This window comes from Haliotis asinina, chromosome 16, assembly GCF_037392515.1.
Source record: "Haliotis asinina isolate JCU_RB_2024 chromosome 16, JCU_Hal_asi_v2, whole genome shotgun sequence".
NCBI lineage: Eukaryota > Metazoa > Mollusca > Gastropoda > Lepetellida > Haliotidae > Haliotis > Haliotis asinina.
The window spans coordinates 46,362,365-46,381,085 of NC_090295.1; the positions used below are offsets into that span (position 1 = coordinate 46,362,365).

The following is an 18,721-nucleotide window of genomic DNA, read 5'->3' on the forward strand; positions in this document are numbered from 1 at the left end:
ACTTCTACAAACATGGTAAAAATCCATTGTTTGATGACATGATACTCTACCGTTTCATGTATCAAGGTACAACACAAATAAGGTAATAAATGTACCGAGGTACGCACCTCTGGGATCAGCGTATGTTGTGACCAGTCCACCCCCGTTGGTACATCTGACGGTCACGTAGTACGTCTTGTTGTGTTCCAGGAGGCCTCCTAGTTCAGAGTTCACAGATCCGGGATACTCCTGAGTGGACACAAATGTCTGTAACTCCTGTCCCCCTGGCGCTGTGCCTATTGCCCACTCGTAGTTCTGAAACGTCACACGTTTATTTGTGTAGCTCGATATTAACCAGACTTACGTTTGATTTGCCACGATTCAGTAGCACTCACAAGAAATTGCTTGCCCTTGGATGTAATTGTTTAGTGGGTACATTAATCAACATTTCAGCAATGTTACAACGATATCGCAGTATGGACAATAATCATCTTACAAATATTAGGAATCGAACCCTGATGTTTAGTCCGATAGGCCAACGTTTTACCCAATGGGCCACTATGTATCTATTGAAAAATAAAGATGTGTATATATATATATTTTGGGCTCATTAATATGTTTTATGTATATATGTACAGCACTGTATTACCACAATTTCGCTCTCGTTGTCATTGCACTTCCACACAGCCTTAATGGTGTCGTTGGATCCCTGGTACGTCACAGGGGTGAAGTTACCCTGCGTGACGTCGATGTAGACCATGACGTCGGTGTCAAACAATGGTGGCGACGTGTCGATGTTGAAGCCGTCAGATGACGACACCGCCTCTGTTCCAGACCCGAGGACAGCTTTCACTGGAACAATCAGATTTACAAATAACATAAAATGACATCGATTTTTCTGCCTTTCTTCTAAATATGTAATCCTCAGATATCGATAACATTTTTACATTTCAGCCGATCCGAATTTTATCGTGTGAATGTAAAATAAGACACTACAAACATCTATGGCTACACTAAAATCCAATCCCTTGTTTCAGAAGAACATTGTATTTACAAATTATTTTTAACTATAAAGTTTGAAAACATCGTATATATATATGTGTCGATGTTTAGGCAGCACGTGGTTAACTATGACTACAGACTGCTCCTGTTTGAAGAGGTCGCACAATGATTCACAATTCATCTGGCTCACAGGTAACACCTGTTATGCGAGCTTAGCGCAACTATTTCCAGATTTTCGATTGTTTGAGAATTCGAACGTTGTAGGACAATGCAAGAAGCACAACGTGTTTCCTGGGATTAGAAGGAGCGTGGAGTTGCAATATTCATGTAATGAGATGTATCAAATAGCACTAGTTAATATTCATGTGTCCAGTTGAATGAGTGGGTATCAGAATTCTGGACTGGTTATTGTACTATGTTGCGGAATAGGCCGGAAACCAGTCAACAGGAATCGAGACTGTTTAATATATAATCAATATTTGGACTTGTACCTGTGAGGTAGTACAACAGAGGGACGACTTCTCCCTCTACGACTGTTGATTCTGTAAGGTTAAGGTCGTTGAGGGTGATCTTGACCTGGTCTGTTGATGAGCTGTCACATGACGCGTCACATGTGTAGACGTCACATGGAGTCAGGCAGGGGATACACGGTGTATGTACCTAGCGACACATAAACACGTCAAAGTGAACTGACGTAACGTGACTGGGGATACAGAGTGAATGTACCTAGCAACACATAGGACCCGTCACAGTGAGCTGACGTAACGTCACATGGGATACAGGATGTATTTACCTAGAAACACAAAAACTACACGTCACAGTAAGCTGACGTAACATCATAGGGAGTAGACAGGAAACACATGGTGTATGTCTTCTTCAGACGCGTATTGCTATGTCCCTTCGTGTACTGTGTCACCGAGCGGACTGTAAGTGTTATGTGTCTGCGCCACATCTCACCTGTTGGTACGGCACGACATCTGAGAGACCGGAAGCTGACCCGATTCCAGCCTCATACCGAACAATGGCGTTGTTACCTCCTTGGAAAGGGTTGCCATAGCGACACAGTTTCTCCTTTTCGGCTGGCATCACGAGGTCACGGAATGAAGCCGCAGTGCTCCAAACCTTTAGATGTCCTTCCGAGTCTCGTTCAGTGTCAGGAATATAGTTCTTGTGATTCCAGACTCCAAGGAAGAATTTGGTGTCGGGAGAGAGACGTGGTATTCCACACCGCTCCGTCAGCGGATCCTGGTCCATGAAGACTGACATGCACCAGGTAACCTGCGGCAAAGAAACAGTGATGATCCCATGTCTTTAGCATGTTAGCCTGAAATACTCCTATAAGTTATAACCAGTGTAACTCGTCAATAAGATACGGATATTGGTGCTGAGCTGAGCAACAAAGGTTTACAGGTCTCTTCTGCATATTTCTGATTGAGCAGTTGCGTTCCTCAGCCTGACCGAAGAAATTTACAAATTTGAAAATGTCACGTCCTGACGTCTTTGACTCGTCCCAGTCATGTACTTATTCAGCTCAGCAAGGGCGATGCTAAAGGACTTCTCATCTTCCAATCATGTGAATACTTTGGCTAATCTCTAGCCGAAGATTGGGGTTCAAATCTCCACATGTGTGGAGCCCATTTCTGGTATCCCCTGCAGTACTACTGCAGGAAAACTTGGGTAAGCGAAGTAAAACTATACGTGCTTTACTTGTTTGAGTGACTCACATGTGACCCTCTTGCTTCGTTTCTCTGTGTGGTGAACTTGACCATGTACTGATGGTAATCTGTGGAAGGGTCTTGTAGGAGGTCTTTCACTGCTGCCACAGGTTCGATGAGGTTATCCCCGTAACTACACCAGGACACCAACTTGGGTGCTGCACCTGTACACGATACAGAGCAAAATCATCAGTGCTACAAGAATAACGTGACATGTGACCTTCACCTTACATCATGGCATAAGAATGACTAATGACTATTATTATAACATGGTACAGACAACTGACCTTCACCTTCACGATCATTGGCTGAAACAGTAATGCAGTTACTGGTATGCTGCTCAGTTAGCGTTGGCCGTTTGTAACATGGCTAGATATCAACCATTACATATCTTATTGCAAAGATATGTATTTATACACAGGGGAACTTTTTCCAGAAACCTGCAAATAACTGTACTCCACAGGCCTTCCTGGGACGAAGATTAGGATTCCCGATTTCAGTCTTGCCGGTGATGGAGCCTGTCTCCTGGAGTTTCTTCTTTTCCTCCTCTGTCAGCTTCTTCACCTCGTAGCCAGGATCATCCTGATCCACAGACCTCTTGCTGATGTTCTTGTAGTACCTCTCTGCTTGCAGGTAGGATTCACAGTTGCAGGTGCACGACTGTAAGAAATGTAGTATTAAAACACCTCATGATAATATGTGACCAAGTTAGGTTGAAGAATATTTTAGTTGTACCTTATGTTTTTCATTTAATGTAGCAAAGTTTGGTGCGACCAGCCAGTAAAGGTATGGTGGTGATAAAGCTAGAGTGACAGTCAGAGTAGAATCTTGTATCGTCCCTGAACGATATTGGGAGAGGAGTGAAGAGTATAGGGTGGCGTCATGTGGACAAGTGTAGTGAAGTGAAGTGCACAGTGTAAAGTGTGTATATGTAAAGTTCAGAATGACCTTCAGGCATTATGGCCCATCGGCAAAAGAAACCTTGACTTAAACTACTATGAGATTATGTGCATGTGTGAGAGAGAGTGAGTGCATGCGTGCGTGCGTACGCATTAATGCCACTTTTATGTGCCAATGTGATGTCATGTTGTACTTAAGGTAGCATTAATCCCCATTCAAACTTTTCTTAATTATTCTGATCCGGCCTGTTCTTGATTTGTGGAATTACTGCCAAACGTCAGACAGGCCACAGGCAAACTGTAGCGCAAATGGGGTCGCGCAGTGTAGAGAATATGACCAGTCTTCTAATAAGCGAGCGAAGCGAGCAAAGATTGACAACGCACTTCCCTCGCTTCGGTTAAAAAATATTTTTCATGTCAAAATAAAATATCGCTACCATCAAAGGTACACTCCAATTTTCTCATTAGGTTGTGCTATCAGATTTCCATGTAAGAAGACCGGTGATATTCTCTACGCTACGCTACCCCATTTGCGCTATAGTTTGCCTGTGGGCAGACTAGGAACAAGTTTCAACTTTTACGACGTTTTGATACAGGATGAATATGCTACATACTGCATTCACCGGTTCCACCCTGCAACAGACACAGACAGACTCGGTCCAGTCCGGTGATGATGTGTAGTCGTAGTCCAGGATGTAGTCATCTGGGCCGTCCCAGAACAGGACACTGGTGACCGCTTGACCATCACCTGCTGCAGCTTTGATAGAGAGCTACAACACGAGTAGAAAGTGGTTCGGTATAAGGAGTCATCTGAAGGCTAACGTAGGCAACCACAGTGATGTAAAGTGAAGATTTCATCATCAGTGACATCGCCCGACTACATCAGAGGTTAAATGATTAGATCTAATAATGAGTAAGTGAGTGAGATCAGTTTTACGCCGATTCAGCAATATCCCAGTAATATCATGGCGGGGTAAACCAGAAATAGGTTTCACACTCTGTAATAAAGTGGGGAATCGAGCCTGGGTGCTCGGCTTGACGAGCGAACGCTTAACTACTAGCCTACCGTGAGTAGGACGTTGATGAGTGTAGTGCATAACAACAAACTAATACATAAACAGTTGTGACGATAGTCAAAATGTGTTTTTACGTTTGAGAAAAATGTAACTTGGATTGACAAGGTGACACGTTGTATTTGGAAGTTTGTGCCTTTATACCTCATATTATACTCGTACCTCAGTGTGACAGTCATAGTAACTTTGTGTTAAGATTTGAAAATAAAACTTAGACCAGGTGAAAAGAACTAGGTGACACTTTGCATCACAGTACCTTATATTCCCCGCCATTGACAAGGTCAGCGTCTCTGAAGTAGGTTCCAGAAAACATGGAGTCGGTCTTGGTATCTCTGGCCAGTTTGATGTCCACTTTGCCGGACTCGGGATGGACGTTGGCTGATCTGTAGGTCAAGGTCAAGCTACGGTTGTTGATGTCATGGTTCCGGTCAGACTCCAGATACATCCACTCAGAATCATCAAATCTGATTTGTCGGACAGGACATGGAGACACGTCGGGGACAGCGTGGTGCAGGAAGGTGCCTGCGGAGAAAGATGTTTACTGAAAATGAACTGTTGGGCAGGGCATGTTTACTCTTTTCTCGAACATCTGGTGAATAAGTAAACGGACCGTCTTATTTTTAGTGGTCATATGATGGAGGGTTTGCAAGTTTTACACCAAATGGAATCTATTAAATTATCGCAAAAGTGGGTATTTTACATGGACGTCTATATTCTGCTCATGAGCACCATCACTGCAGTACATAGATCGAATAAAGAAAGGATTCCACACTACAGCGTAAGCAATAGTAACAGTTTGGCGCTGTGGCCTGTACACAATCTTAACACTTTGGCGCTGTGGCCTGTACACAATCTATCTTGAAGAGGGCAACCTTGGGGTTGTACCCAACAATGAAAATACCCATCACAGCCAGCCAGGTTACACAATGCCAATGGCAAAACTTCATTTCGCAATGGTATTTGCAAAGTGCAGGGACGCGTATGCTGCAAGACGGCACCGACAAGTTGTTCACTTGAACAAACACAATAATATGCCACAGACTTAACTTTGGTCACTTCTATTACAGCTTCATGGATCTTTCTGCCCCTCTGAATCACTTAATTTAAATTATGATCTGAAATAATGTTACAAGGTATATCCGGCTCAGGTATGACTCCGTCAGTTCCATGAAGAACATTCATTACCTCCGAAACTCAAAATATGATACACAGGACAATGTCAAATCTGAATGTAATGTGTGAGTACTGCATCAGCCTCATTGCAGCGTTGTAATGCTCCCTGTATCCGAAAATACGTACAGACGTATCTACATTAAACCTAAACATATGGATTACCTGTAACGGTGGTGGCGGAGCCGCTCCAGCTGATGTCGTTGGTGAAGTCGTGTCCGTCAATGACGAGGCCGGGGGAGGGGATGGAGTCGTCATACATGACTGGTGGAGAGTCTAATGTTGTCTTTAGGCCAGCAAAGTTCTCCACCACCAGACGCACAAAGTAGGGAGCATTACCCTGGGAAAGAAAAGTCACAGTAACTTTAGTATGACATTGTCGCGTTTACTCTACGTCAAGATACCTACAACTCACGATATATTTCACTCAATGTGTTTTAAACACCGACCTGCATACTGATGTCCATGAATCTATACGAGGTGTAGTTGACATCAATCTCTATGGATTCTACGACAGTTTCTTCCTCCGAGTCTTCATCACAGGAGGTTCTCTTCAGCAAGGCTGCGTGGTAGCATCGGATACCCGAGTCCTCATCACTGAAGCCTGTCCAGTAGGTCTGAAGACTCTCACTGCTGGCCGAGTAACTCAGTTTCTGACAGGTTGAACAGTAAATTAGGCACCAAATGCAGGTCCGCTCATGACAAAGAAGAGTATGAAATTCAGGTTCTTCACGTAAATAAATTACCTTTTCTTGGAATCTGGAAATTTCTGGATTTGAAAAATCTAGCAAGAGTATAAGAAGTATGTGCAAAACATGTGACCAAAATTTCATACACCAGTGCCATTTCCAAAACTGAAATTGTATGCATTCATTTGTATGGGTTCAGGGATATTCAGTGAGACCCGATCAGCTCCACCTTCAATCAGCGGACTAGTGAGTGAGTTTAGTTTTATGCTGCACTCAGCAATATTCCAGCTATATGGCGGCGGTCTGTAAATAATCAAGTCTGGACCAACAACATGAGCGTAACTGGGAACCGATGACATGTGTCAACCAAGTCAGCGAGCCTGAACACCCGATCCCGTTAGTCGTCTCTTAGGACAGGCATAGTCGCCTATTCTACCCCAGGCCTTCACAGGTCTCAGTGAACTACGTTTATAAATAACGAAGTAATGAATGTATTTTGGTCCCGTCCGTTTTGTGCGTATTTTCGTCAAAATACAAGTTAGTATAAGCCATTAATGTATTTTTCAGTACAATGATTCTGGCTGCGGCAGAATGTGTAATTCTTCGGGGATCTATAGTTGCTACTCCGCTTGTTCCGAACAACTGATAAAACGACATTCGTTCTTAGGTTGAGCTATTGCAAACTTGAGGATGAGTGTAATGAAGAATCATGGAATGGAGGTGGGCTATTGTAAACTGAGTTAAACTTGAGGATGAACGTAATGAAGAATCATGGAATGGAGGTGAGCTATTGTAAACAGTTAAACTTGAGGATGAGCGTAATGAAGAATCATGGAATGGAGGTGGTGCTCGATTCAACTAAGTTTTCCCTTGTCACCCACCATGTCATAATAGGGCCCTGTTCTGATCTTGCCTTTGACTGGAGGTGTGACATCCACCTGGAACATGTGGCTTGTCACGTTGCACTCTCCGGCCTTGTCAGCACCTGAGATGTGGAACATATATAAGAAATCACACCTAGCCGTGTGTAGCAATGACGAGGCAGGATTCATAGATGATGCAAACGTTTGAAACAGTGAAGGATGGATGGGTATTATATGATTTCCGGACATGCGAAAACAAACAAGTGCACTAAAATTACACAAAGGTAAATATTATTTATTTATTTAAAGGAATATTAATGTTTAAATGTTGTTTATCTGTCAAAATACGCACTAAAAGAAATTTGCAACCAATCCAAAGTAATGTAGTGCAGCGACACGCCTCCTGACGATTACAGCTCCTGACGTAAGCATTTGTTCATACGATCTGAATATGTCTCAAAATTAAAGCCAGTGATGGAAACACCTATACCCATCCTAAATCATTTCTCCTACCGTCAGCTTTGACATAACACAATGAACATACCAATGACAAAAGCATAGTAGATTCCATTTTGTTCCAGAGACAGATTTTCAAACGCCATGAAAGTGTCCTTCCCCACATTTTGGAGGTCCACGACGTTGAAGATGCCTCGTCGGTCGTCGTCACTGATGGAGCCTCTTTCAGTCTGAAACATGGCACCAACATCAGCGTCTACTGATGAAACTGAAATCAGAAGTTATGCCCGCCAGTTGTCGTGGTAGGTACTACTAGCGGGTTAAGGAAAGATACTCACAAACTGTCCACACTTATAGTTGTTCGCCTTCGTGTTGTTGGAGAGACCGACGTAGTACATCATCATACCAATCTTGGATTCGAACCCGCCCCAGGGTACACCTACGTAGTTGTCAGTGTTGACAAATTTCTTCATATCGATGATGCCAGCTGAAACACAAAGGAAACTGTGGCAACTAACAGATTGTAACCTAGTACCGGCATTCATCTCTAAAGTCTGCGTTCATTTCCCTACAGGGGTAAAATGTGTACAGGCGATATCCATCACCAAAATCTTGCTGGAATATTGCCAAAAGCGGCGATAAACTCACTCACTCATATATCGTACATGTGCTGTCCATGTTGATAGTTGTATTTGGTAAATTCTGTATAATATATGGTTCCTCTATAATATAATATAAGTCCTTTGAAAAATTGTCTCACCAGAGACGCCTCCGTCAAAGCCAACAGAGAAGCCATTGGACGTGACGTCAGACTTGGACCCGGATCGACTGTGTGCTCTGACAGTGAAGTAATACATTGCTGTGACTGGAGTGAGGTCAAGGTCGTAGAAGGTGACAGTTTTGTTAAGGCCAACGTTGACAAAAGGCACGACGTTGTCACGTGTTTTGGGGAAACGGCGGTCAGTTCCAAGGGCCACCTCATAGAAAGCGACTTCTTGGTTGGAAGATTTCTCCTTGTCCGCAATTACCAGGTTCTCTGCCACAATGAAAAAATTATCGTCAAGATCATTGCTGTATAGCTGTAGGAAATCACAGCATAAAAGAAAAATACATTGTATTTTCCGATAATATTTAATTTCATTGAAAATCATCAACAGGTATTATTCCTTGTGTTAAAAAAAGGGAAGTTTATCCTGCGGGGTGGTTGGTACAAGACACAAACACGTGCACAGGCAAGTCAATTCTTCACCTGCTCAAGCACAATACACTTGTAGTTGGATGTTTTTGTCCCTGTGAATCTCTTTTTTTGGACTCTGATTTGAAGTAAACTTCTCTGCTCTGCTGGTCTCATTGTGTCCAGATCAGGCTGCTGGTTGCTAAATCTATTTGAAACTGGCTATTTGGCCATCAAGAAATTATATCACATCATGAAAAACAAAGCTGATTTTGCCGAGAGATTTCGGCCCATTTGCCCGAGTATCAAGCAGATGGCAAGGATAAGGAGTACCAAAGTTACGTCCAGGGATATTACTATGTAATGCCCAGTTGTCCAAATTTCATATGGATCTTACCTATGAGGAAGTCCAGTATGTCACATACTGGTCATGTTTCATGTTTGAAACTACACCACGTGTTGTAAATTACAGACCGTCTTATGACTTGAGGTCGTCCTACGTGTGCAATATAAACATTTTTTTCTTTAACACTTATGATATGATCTCACCTGCTTTTATTCCAGTTAATACCCCGTCAGCGTTGCCATCGCTACCAAATTTGTCCCAGTTGGCGCTGACTTTGCTTCTAGTTCGGAGGAACTGAAGGTCAAATCCCACGACATCTCCATCGTTGACCTGTCCAGGCACCAGAGGGTCATCCTCGATGGTGATACCGTTCGATCTGATGGTGTAGCTGTAGTCCATGGCGTTGGTCACCCGTAGGTATTGGTAGTAGCGTTCCATGTTACGCATTGCTAACTGGTCGTTGACACCATGAGTTCTTCCTGGAATTGTAGGAATGTTAAAAAAGCCCCAAAGCATATTTTCTACAAACTTTCAATACTTTTAGGATTGGTTATTTAGTTTACGACTCAGACAAACATATAAATCAGTGAAAAGTAGGGGATATTGGATTTACAAGATTGATAAATTCCAAATGATGAAGCTGAGGAGGAAACATATGAAGAGAAATTAAAGGAAAAGTGTCCCATTGATATGACAATTTCTCCGATTTCATCTTTCTCACATTGTATATGATAACTAATTTCAAAAACGAAAAATGTTAATTTTCACCTCAACCACCAGTCGGATATTTTAAAATTAATAACAGCTGCCATTTTCACTAACCTTCTGTGTTGGAGTATTCCTGTACCCTCAGTCCGTCAGCCCTTTGTATTGCCCACTCGTACTTGACCACTGGACACGGATCCCCGGACACGTCCCACTTGGCCCCCATTCGGGACAGACTTGTCTGGAAATCACTGTAGAGAAGCAAGGTCAAATACCAAGTGGATGATATTTAATTACAACGGGCGATTTTTCGATCTTGAGCTTTTGCTATCATGGTCCAGAAACTGACACATGCAACTCCAAACTATGTTCACAATCAATACTCACAGATCACCATCATGGCTTTCACCATCCCAGATTCCAACATGAGTGAGCGGTTCCAAGCCCTGGCTGAGGTAGGACATGTATAAACCGTTAGACGTGGATATTGTGCTCAGGCCAGCTTCATTGGTAGCTTTCACCGTCACAAATATCTGAAATTTAAAATGCATCATTTTAGCCTCCAACCTGTGCTGCACATGATTTACATTGTCTGAGATTTCGATATTTACAACAGACCCTACCCGCGAAGGTCTACCCGGGGTAGAAGAGGCCTTCAGCAACCCATGCTTGCCGGGAGACCCGTGAAGGTCCCGGGGTAGAAGAGGCCTTCAGCAACCCATGCTTGCCATAAAGGCGACTATGCTAGTCGTATTAGGCGACTAAAGGGATCGGGTGGTCAGGCTCGCAGACTTGCTTGACACATGTCCTCGGTTCCCAATTGCGCTGATCGATGCTCATGTTGTTGATCACTGGATTATCTGGTCTAGACTCGATTATTTACCCCCATATGCTGAGTGCGGCGTAAAACTAAACTCACTCACTCACTTACAACAGACCCCTAACATTGGAGCTATGGTGGATACTGAAAGTGGGATTATAAAGGCATTATATGAAATATTAGACAGCGATCTTAGTCATGTGGTCATGTGAAACTTGAAAATGTTCTTGAAGAAAATTGTAAGCTGAAAAAGAAAATTATGCCTTCCGTTGAGGATTTGTTCTCTGACTTTGTTTTGAGCATTGTCTTTTCAAAGTTAGGATTACAATGTATTACAAAAACAGATACACACTTTATTCAAGGGTTATCTCACCTGTCTCACTCCCTTCAGAATCAGGCCCGTGACAGACAGGTATCTCTTTGTGACGTCATCGGTCTCAAAGAACCCCCTGAGTTGTCCCCCTCCAGGTGAAGTGCCAACAGCTATCTCGTACCTGAAGAAGCCGAAACATCAAAGATCAGAATAAATGCCAACGTTCCCAATAATCTGGTCATTATTTCACCCCTGTACTGCTGCACAGACACCATAAGATTTATTCTTATCCTTGCCAAGTGAATATTGCCTCAGTAGAACAAGGTTTGGTCATTTACCTCTCACTTCATTACACCTCTGGTGAAGTACATTGTGCCTTGTGGTTATTGTTCTCATCATTTCTTAACACTTGGATGGTGCTAAATATAAAGACAATGCCTCCGAAAGATTAAGTGAGTGAGTGTGGTTTTACTTCATATTCTAGCAACAACACCACGGGGGACCCCATAGATGGGCTTCACCCATTGCACCAGTTGGGTGACGAGCCAATGCTTTCACCACTAGACTATCGCTTTAGCAGAGGAATGTATATTTCATGGCTGTGATCATGACGTACTTGACAATCTGTGTTTCTTCATCGTTCTATACTATACTTTACATGTTATATCTCAATCATGCATTTCTTTACATACTTGACAATCTGTGTTTCTTCATCGTTCTATACTATACTTTACATGTTATATCTCAATCATGCATTTCTTTACATACTTGACAATCTGTGTTTCTTCATCGTTCTATACTATACTTTACATGTTATATCTCAATCATGCATTTCTTTACATACTTGACAATCTGTGTTTCTTCATCGTTCTATACTATACTTTACATGTTATATCTCAATCATGCATTTCTTTACATACTTGACAATCTGTGTTTCTTCATCGTTCTATACTATACTTTACATGTTATATCTCAATCATGCATTTCTTTACATACTTGACAATCTGTGTTTCTTCATCGTTGAAGGCCTGCCAGGCGACGTTGACAGTAGACAGAGACTCCTGACATACGGCGTCTATAGCCAGGCAGTCTGTGGACGTACAGTTGTACAGGATGTACACTTGTAACACATGACGTAACTGATCGTGCAAACTTTGTAACACATGACGAAACTGATCGTGCAAACTGTGTAACACATGACGCAACTGATCGTGCAAACTGTGTAACACATGACGCAACTGATCGTGCAAACTGTGTAACACATGACGAAACCGATCGTGCAAACTGTGTAACACATGACGCAACTGAGCGTGCAAACTGTGTAACACATGACGCAACTGATCGTGCAAACTGTGTAACACTTGACGTAACTGATCGTGCAAACTGTGTAACACATGACGTAACCGATCATGGAGAATAGAGGGGGTTCATTACATGAGTAAAGCATCGAAACAAGATATGGGGGAAACAGGCATAACCTAACGAGGGGCATTTCTCGCCGTTTTAATGTCATTGCATAATGAAACTCCTACAGGAAAGAGGAACCTTGCATTCCCTGCCTTGGTCAGCGCCTGTAACATACTGCTATACTCCTATAGAATACATGAGACGGACACAATAGTGGTCCTGACCTTCCTCTGTGTCACACTTGTAGGTGTTCAGTTTCTCCGTGATGATGTCGTCGGTGACGTTGATGATGTAGACAGACTTCAACTCCACCACAGTGCCCGGCGTCGGAGGGGTGGTGTCCACGTTGATGGCGTTGGAGATGCTTGATGACGTCATTCCCACTTGGTTGATGGCCTTGACCTTGGCATAGTATTGCTCACCATGGGTCACCTTATCAGCTAAGCCTGAGCATAAAGACGTCACCTGTTTATTACCAACTGTTGTCTCTTTCGTCACAGTATCAAACACCTACATCTTAATCCATCTCTCGTCCCTCGTATTCTTGACCAAAAATATTTCTTGCGCTGAGTATCGTAGGGAAAGTGAGAGTGATGGCCAGACATACTGTTGCGGGAACTGAATCTAAGTATAGCTTAGATATAATGTACATTTAATTGTGTTCTACCTGGAACCAGATACTTGGCAGCATGTCCCGGCAGCTTGACAGGTGCGATGACGTCCTCCAGACCCTCGTGGGAGCCAACAGAAAATTCAAACTCTACAACCTGACTCTCGGCGTCGTAGAACCCAGTCCACGTGCACTCCACTGCAGACCTCGGCTGTCAACATAAGTGGGATCAATATAGCATTGGTTAATTTCACATGATTAACAGTGGAGGTCCAACAATATATCGTTACTTTGCTATGCCTTCATGACTAACAGTGGAGGTCCAACAATATATCGTTACTTTGCTATGCCTTCACGTTTAGCAGTGGGAGTCCAACAATATATTGTTACTGGCTATGCCTTCATGATTAACAGTGGGAGTCCAACAATATATCGTTACTTGCTATGCCTTCATGATTAACAGTGGGGGTCCAACAATATATAGTTACTTGCTATGCCTCAAGTCAAATTTGTAAGAAATGGCAATAGATTCTTCAGCTTTCAAAATTTCGAGTTTTTCAATATTTTAACCATGTATTACATCTGAAAGAGGTGACTGTAATTATGTCACATTCTTCAAGGGCATTACAACGTTTTAGTCATGAAAGAATAGCATATTGCAGTATTTAATCTGTTTGTCACATGATCAAAACGGGTCCGGGCATTGAGACGGGTACCCAGGTCCAATTTACTATACACCCGTCCTGGAAATCTGGATTACCCGCCCCAGCCCTACTTACAACCAACATTTAATACACACAAAGTGTCAAGTTGACATTACAGGAAATCGAAATCACTGACTAATGTCGAACTGGATAGTGTCCAGAGATCATAATTATACCTGAACGAAGCTCGGACACGTTAATATGCCCCCTGTTGGTGATGAGGTGTCGACCACAAGATAAGGCGAGATAACGCTAGCGGATAATCCCAGTTCATTTTCAGATGTCAGAGTCAGAATGTTCGGTTTTCCTGAAAGATAAATTCGGGACGATTGTTTTGATTCCTCTGCATGCTGAATTTATAAAACATAAAAAAGACAATCGACACCGACAGGAGCAGGGTACAGATTTTTTCTAAAACACATGCCTCACCAGTTGATGTCTTAGCACATTCAGCTATCAGTTAATCTACTTCATTGGAACCATCAATGAGTCAGAACACAGGTTCTTACATGATATGGTCAGTATGATAATTCCCTCACAACTGGTCAAGATAATAATACCAATGACAAAATGCATAAACAAATCATCATTTTACTTTTTAACCCTGTCAGTTCTTACCATCAGTTGTAGGTTTGATGCCAGTGGGTAGCGCCCCCTCGCCGGTCAGCAGGATGTCCACTTCAGTCCTGGGCTGGACATCCTCCCCGTGGGGGTAGGTCCCCACGGAGTAGTACATCTTCTTGACTGGACTCTCACTGTCTGCTACCCTCCAGGAGGAAGAGATGGAGTCCATCTCACTCTGGTACAGTGTCGTGGTGGATGTCAGGCCGCTCTGGTTGTTCCCAGAGCCATAGCTGAGATGGAACAAGAACAAAGCTTAGTTCATTTGCATAGTTTTCGGAGACCCACGGTGGAAGATGTCAGGCCGCTCTGGTTGTTCTCAGAGCCATAGCTGAGAACAAAAAGAAAGCTTAGCCTACGTACATGGAGACGGAGACCAGTTTATCCTGGATGTTGAAGAAGCTAAAACATGTGAGCACCGCCACTACCACCGTCCGTTATCCCCAATACCAACACCCTGCATAACGTCCAGTAAATGGGTGTAAAATTATTGGTTGAAACAAAATGCATATGGAACGTTTTCACGAGATCAAGGGTGGTAATTTGTGACTCTCGATACATTAACAATATCAATATATAGGTAAGCAATGTACATCCCCTATGGACATGCATACAAATCATAAACATTTGCTCAGGTTTTCAAAGTTTTATATGACGAAACGTTTTCATTTTGCACTGCGTCTCTACTTTATAGAAAGAAGCAAACATTTAACCAGTAGAAGCAAACAAAACAAACAAACAATTACCATAGTCAAAACCTCTCCTGTACACTAAGAAGTGGTCCCCAAATACATACATACATACATACATACATACAGTTTTGATAAGAATGAAGATTTTATGGATATCAACTTCTTTATATGAGAACACAACGTTTCGGAGTTAATGCTTACTCCAAAACTGACTAGATGGTATATGAAAAATGGGGTCCCTTGGACAATATTCTGATGGTTTCATATGAAGGGGCTGAAGAAAGCATTATATACAAATGTTTGGTATCCACAACAGAAATACATAGCAAATCATGAACTGTATATGTTGATGTTTACCTTTCCATGTTGATGTCAGGAGGCGTGATGTCAACTGTAAATCCATCCGAAGTGGATTCCAGGATGTTGCCACCGTTGGTGATGCCGCGGACTGTGGTGTAATATGTCGTGCCGGGTGACTGGGGGAGGACAGCCTGGCCGAATCCCATGCTGGCGATACCTGGACAGGATACAGAAACATAACTGAATGTATGTCTTGAACAATATAAACACATTTAAGAAAACACGAGTGTATCAAAACATTTTCTAGTAAAATACCATACATTAATTATCGTTTTACGTTGCTTTTTCAAGGGTCCATAAATAATATCATTGGTGAAGAATGATTGTTGTTTCGGGGCAGTAGAGACATGACTGTCATACTGGCCAGACCGTAACAGGAAATATGAATAGAGTTACCGGACCTGGTTGTTGTGAACAAAAGTAGGTAAGCCTGACCGTTGGTTTTTGGTCTAAAGTTTTGTTAAGTATTCGCCAATTTTCACTGATTTCTATCATTTATTGAAATCATGACAATAATCTTTACAACATAAGTTGTTTCACAACACACCAGTTCATGTGTAAACCTTCAAACAGTATGAAATAGTTAGTAGAGTTTAGTTTAGAACAGTGGCTACATGTACACTTGTGAACATTTGAAAGAAAGTAGGAGTAGAGGAGCGAAGGCGACTCGAGTTCAACCTAATTAAATTCGTCACGTGTCAATACACCTAATACTGCCAGCGGTAGATTCAAGAACAAATACAGTCACAATTTATTCAATAAAGAAAGTTACATTTAATCTAAGGCCATTTATTTGACCTAAGATGGTGGATACGCAACAACGTGTGATTCAACAATATTATTTGATAATACATCATTTTGGCGGTATTTTTCTGTAAGTACCATTTTCTAAGCTCCAGTATGAAATCAATTCGTAGCGATGTATACACGTTGTATTTTATGTAATACTGGCAAAATAAGAACACAGAACGTTTGGTTGTCTGTGTTCACCCTACCGTTTCCAGGAACATTGGTCTCTGCTTCTTCATGTATGAGACCCGCCATGATGAACGGTTGCACCTCCTCGCCACCAGGTGTCGTCCCTACCGCCCAGTCATAGTACGTCACACCGTGCTCGTGGCTCTCGAACTCTGCAAACTGTACCGTCACAACTCCCGTGTCTTTCTGGTAGTCAATGTCGCTACCGATGCCCATGAAGTCAGTTCTCTCGGTGGAGTCGGCGCCGTCAATGACAATACCTTTTGTATAGAGATTCATTTCAGTGTTCATATATGAGAAAAGTGACGACATCATGTTCATAAATGTTCTTTCAAAGACCTATAGTCAGGACGTTTTCGTCCATGATAAATACGACGAAGAAACTGATGACAAACATACACAACTGAGGATACATACCCGCTTTGTCTTGGTCAACGACCCGGATGGGGTTTGACGTGATGACGTCACTGGTGAGACCAGCTCCATTGCTCGCCTTCACAGACACATAGTAAACGGGGGTCATCGTGTCAAGGTCGGTCACGGTCAAAGTCAGCCCGTCCATGTATTTGTCTCTGTCAGAACCAAAGTCCTTCCAGTTTAGGATATCGGTTCCACCTGAAAAACCCATTCTGAGTTTCACACACAAGCATACATACTTTCGCAATTAAGGTTTTAGGCATAATGAACCAATGTCTGATATGTCAAAGTACTATGAAAATAGGCAAAAATCAAACTGCTCTTTCATACAACCATTTTGAAAATGTCCTCACCACAGGAAAATGAAGGAACCTATGCTGAGAGGGTGGTCTTTAACTTGTTTTGAGCAGTGTGCATGCATGCTCGTGTGCGTGCGTGTGAGTGCGTGTGTGCGCGCGTGTGTGCGCGCGTGTGTGTGTGTGACATTTGCTAGTTAAAAGTGGTAAGTTATGCTGACCATGATGACACCACTCTGTTTTTCATGTCTGGTGTACCCGTGAAGGTCTACCCGGGGTAGAATAGGCCTTCAGCAGCCCATGCTTGCCGTGAGACCCGTGAAGGTCCCGGGGTACAATAGGCCTTCAGCAGCCCATGCTTGCCGTGAGACCCGTGAAGGTCCCGGGGTACAATAGGCCTTCAGCAACCCATGCTTGCCGTGAGACCTGTGAAGGTCCCGGGGTACAATAGGCCTTCAGCAACCCATGCTTGCCATAAAAGGTGACTTCGCTTGTCGTAAGAGGCCACTAATGGGATCAGGTGGTCTGACTCGCTGACTTGGTTGACACGTCCTCGATTGCGCAGATCGATGCTCATGTTGTTGATCACTGGATTGTCTGGTCCAGACTCGATTATTTACAGACCGCCGCCATATAGCTGGAATATTGCTGAGTGTGGCGTAAAACTAAATTCACTCACTCACTCACTCACTCACTCATGTCTGGTGCCTACAAACCTTTAGTGGTCCCAACTGCGACCATGTAGGACTTTATGCCACTCTCGCTATCCTTGGCAGACCACGTGGCCTTGATACCGGTAGTATCAGACTGGACAACGTAACCGTCAATCAACTCTTCGTTGCCAGAGAAAATGCCAACGTCGATCCATTTCATCTGAAAGGAAACAGGTTGATCATCTGAAAGTCGTTCTGTTCCCATTACAGGCCGAATATGGCATCATTCAATATTTTTTGTGTATGAGCTGTAGGATGGAAGAAGTCCAGCTGACTACAATTACTGGGCTGTATATATGAGCTACGCTTCTTACCCGGGGTGGAGTATTATCGACAAGGACGCCGTTGGTGTCGTAGATGGCTACGGCCCCGGCTCTGTTGACGGCCCCGACTCTCACACTGTACTGTGCGCCCGGCCGGAGACTCAAGCCCGACTGACGGAGACTAGTGATGTTTGGGTCGTTGGAGGTGGCCCAGCCTGCAGAGTCTGTTGAAGTAATGGCATTTACACTCGATCGTGCTTCAGAAAAATATGTTCAAATGACGTATCACGATTTTCTGTTATATGGGTTTGTGGCATCATAAGTGCAATTTACGTCCCTTATCCGTGCCATGATCCGCTAGTCACAGGCTCGACAATCTCCGCTGGACCCTCCGCTGTACACGGGCTTGTGGGGTTATTTTGAATCTCCTTTATTATTATATTAACAAACCCCGAT

General features: G+C 43.1%; 1 protein-coding gene across 1 annotated transcript in view; it reads right to left on the bottom strand.

The window, feature by feature from the left end:
• Nucleotides 1–18,721, bottom strand: part of LOC137267821 (uncharacterized) — a 98,445-nt gene that overhangs the window by 10,110 nt on the left and 69,614 nt on the right. The window contains exons 99-126 of the mRNA XM_067802255.1: nt 18,317–18,489; nt 18,006–18,162; nt 16,994–17,191; nt 16,594–16,836; nt 15,596–15,755; nt 14,544–14,779; nt 14,102–14,232; nt 13,279–13,432; nt 12,836–13,057; nt 12,201–12,294; nt 11,265–11,385; nt 10,459–10,604; nt 10,189–10,322; nt 9,570–9,845; nt 8,607–8,882; nt 8,185–8,333; nt 7,935–8,076; nt 7,409–7,512; nt 6,288–6,491; nt 6,004–6,178; nt 4,925–5,190; nt 4,210–4,365; nt 3,137–3,356; nt 2,706–2,860; nt 1,939–2,259; nt 1,473–1,641; nt 629–831; nt 108–294 (exon numbers count right to left, since the gene is read on the bottom strand). Of these exons, the coding sequence (XP_067658356.1) occupies nt 108–294; nt 629–831; nt 1,473–1,641; nt 1,939–2,259; nt 2,706–2,860; nt 3,137–3,356; nt 4,210–4,365; nt 4,925–5,190; nt 6,004–6,178; nt 6,288–6,491; nt 7,409–7,512; nt 7,935–8,076; nt 8,185–8,333; nt 8,607–8,882; nt 9,570–9,845; nt 10,189–10,322; nt 10,459–10,604; nt 11,265–11,385; nt 12,201–12,294; nt 12,836–13,057; nt 13,279–13,432; nt 14,102–14,232; nt 14,544–14,779; nt 15,596–15,755; nt 16,594–16,836; nt 16,994–17,191; nt 18,006–18,162; nt 18,317–18,489 (5,172 nt within the window). The remainder of the gene's footprint in view (nt 1–107; nt 295–628; nt 832–1,472; nt 1,642–1,938; nt 2,260–2,705; nt 2,861–3,136; nt 3,357–4,209; nt 4,366–4,924; nt 5,191–6,003; nt 6,179–6,287; nt 6,492–7,408; nt 7,513–7,934; nt 8,077–8,184; nt 8,334–8,606; nt 8,883–9,569; nt 9,846–10,188; nt 10,323–10,458; nt 10,605–11,264; nt 11,386–12,200; nt 12,295–12,835; nt 13,058–13,278; nt 13,433–14,101; nt 14,233–14,543; nt 14,780–15,595; nt 15,756–16,593; nt 16,837–16,993; nt 17,192–18,005; nt 18,163–18,316; nt 18,490–18,721) is intronic.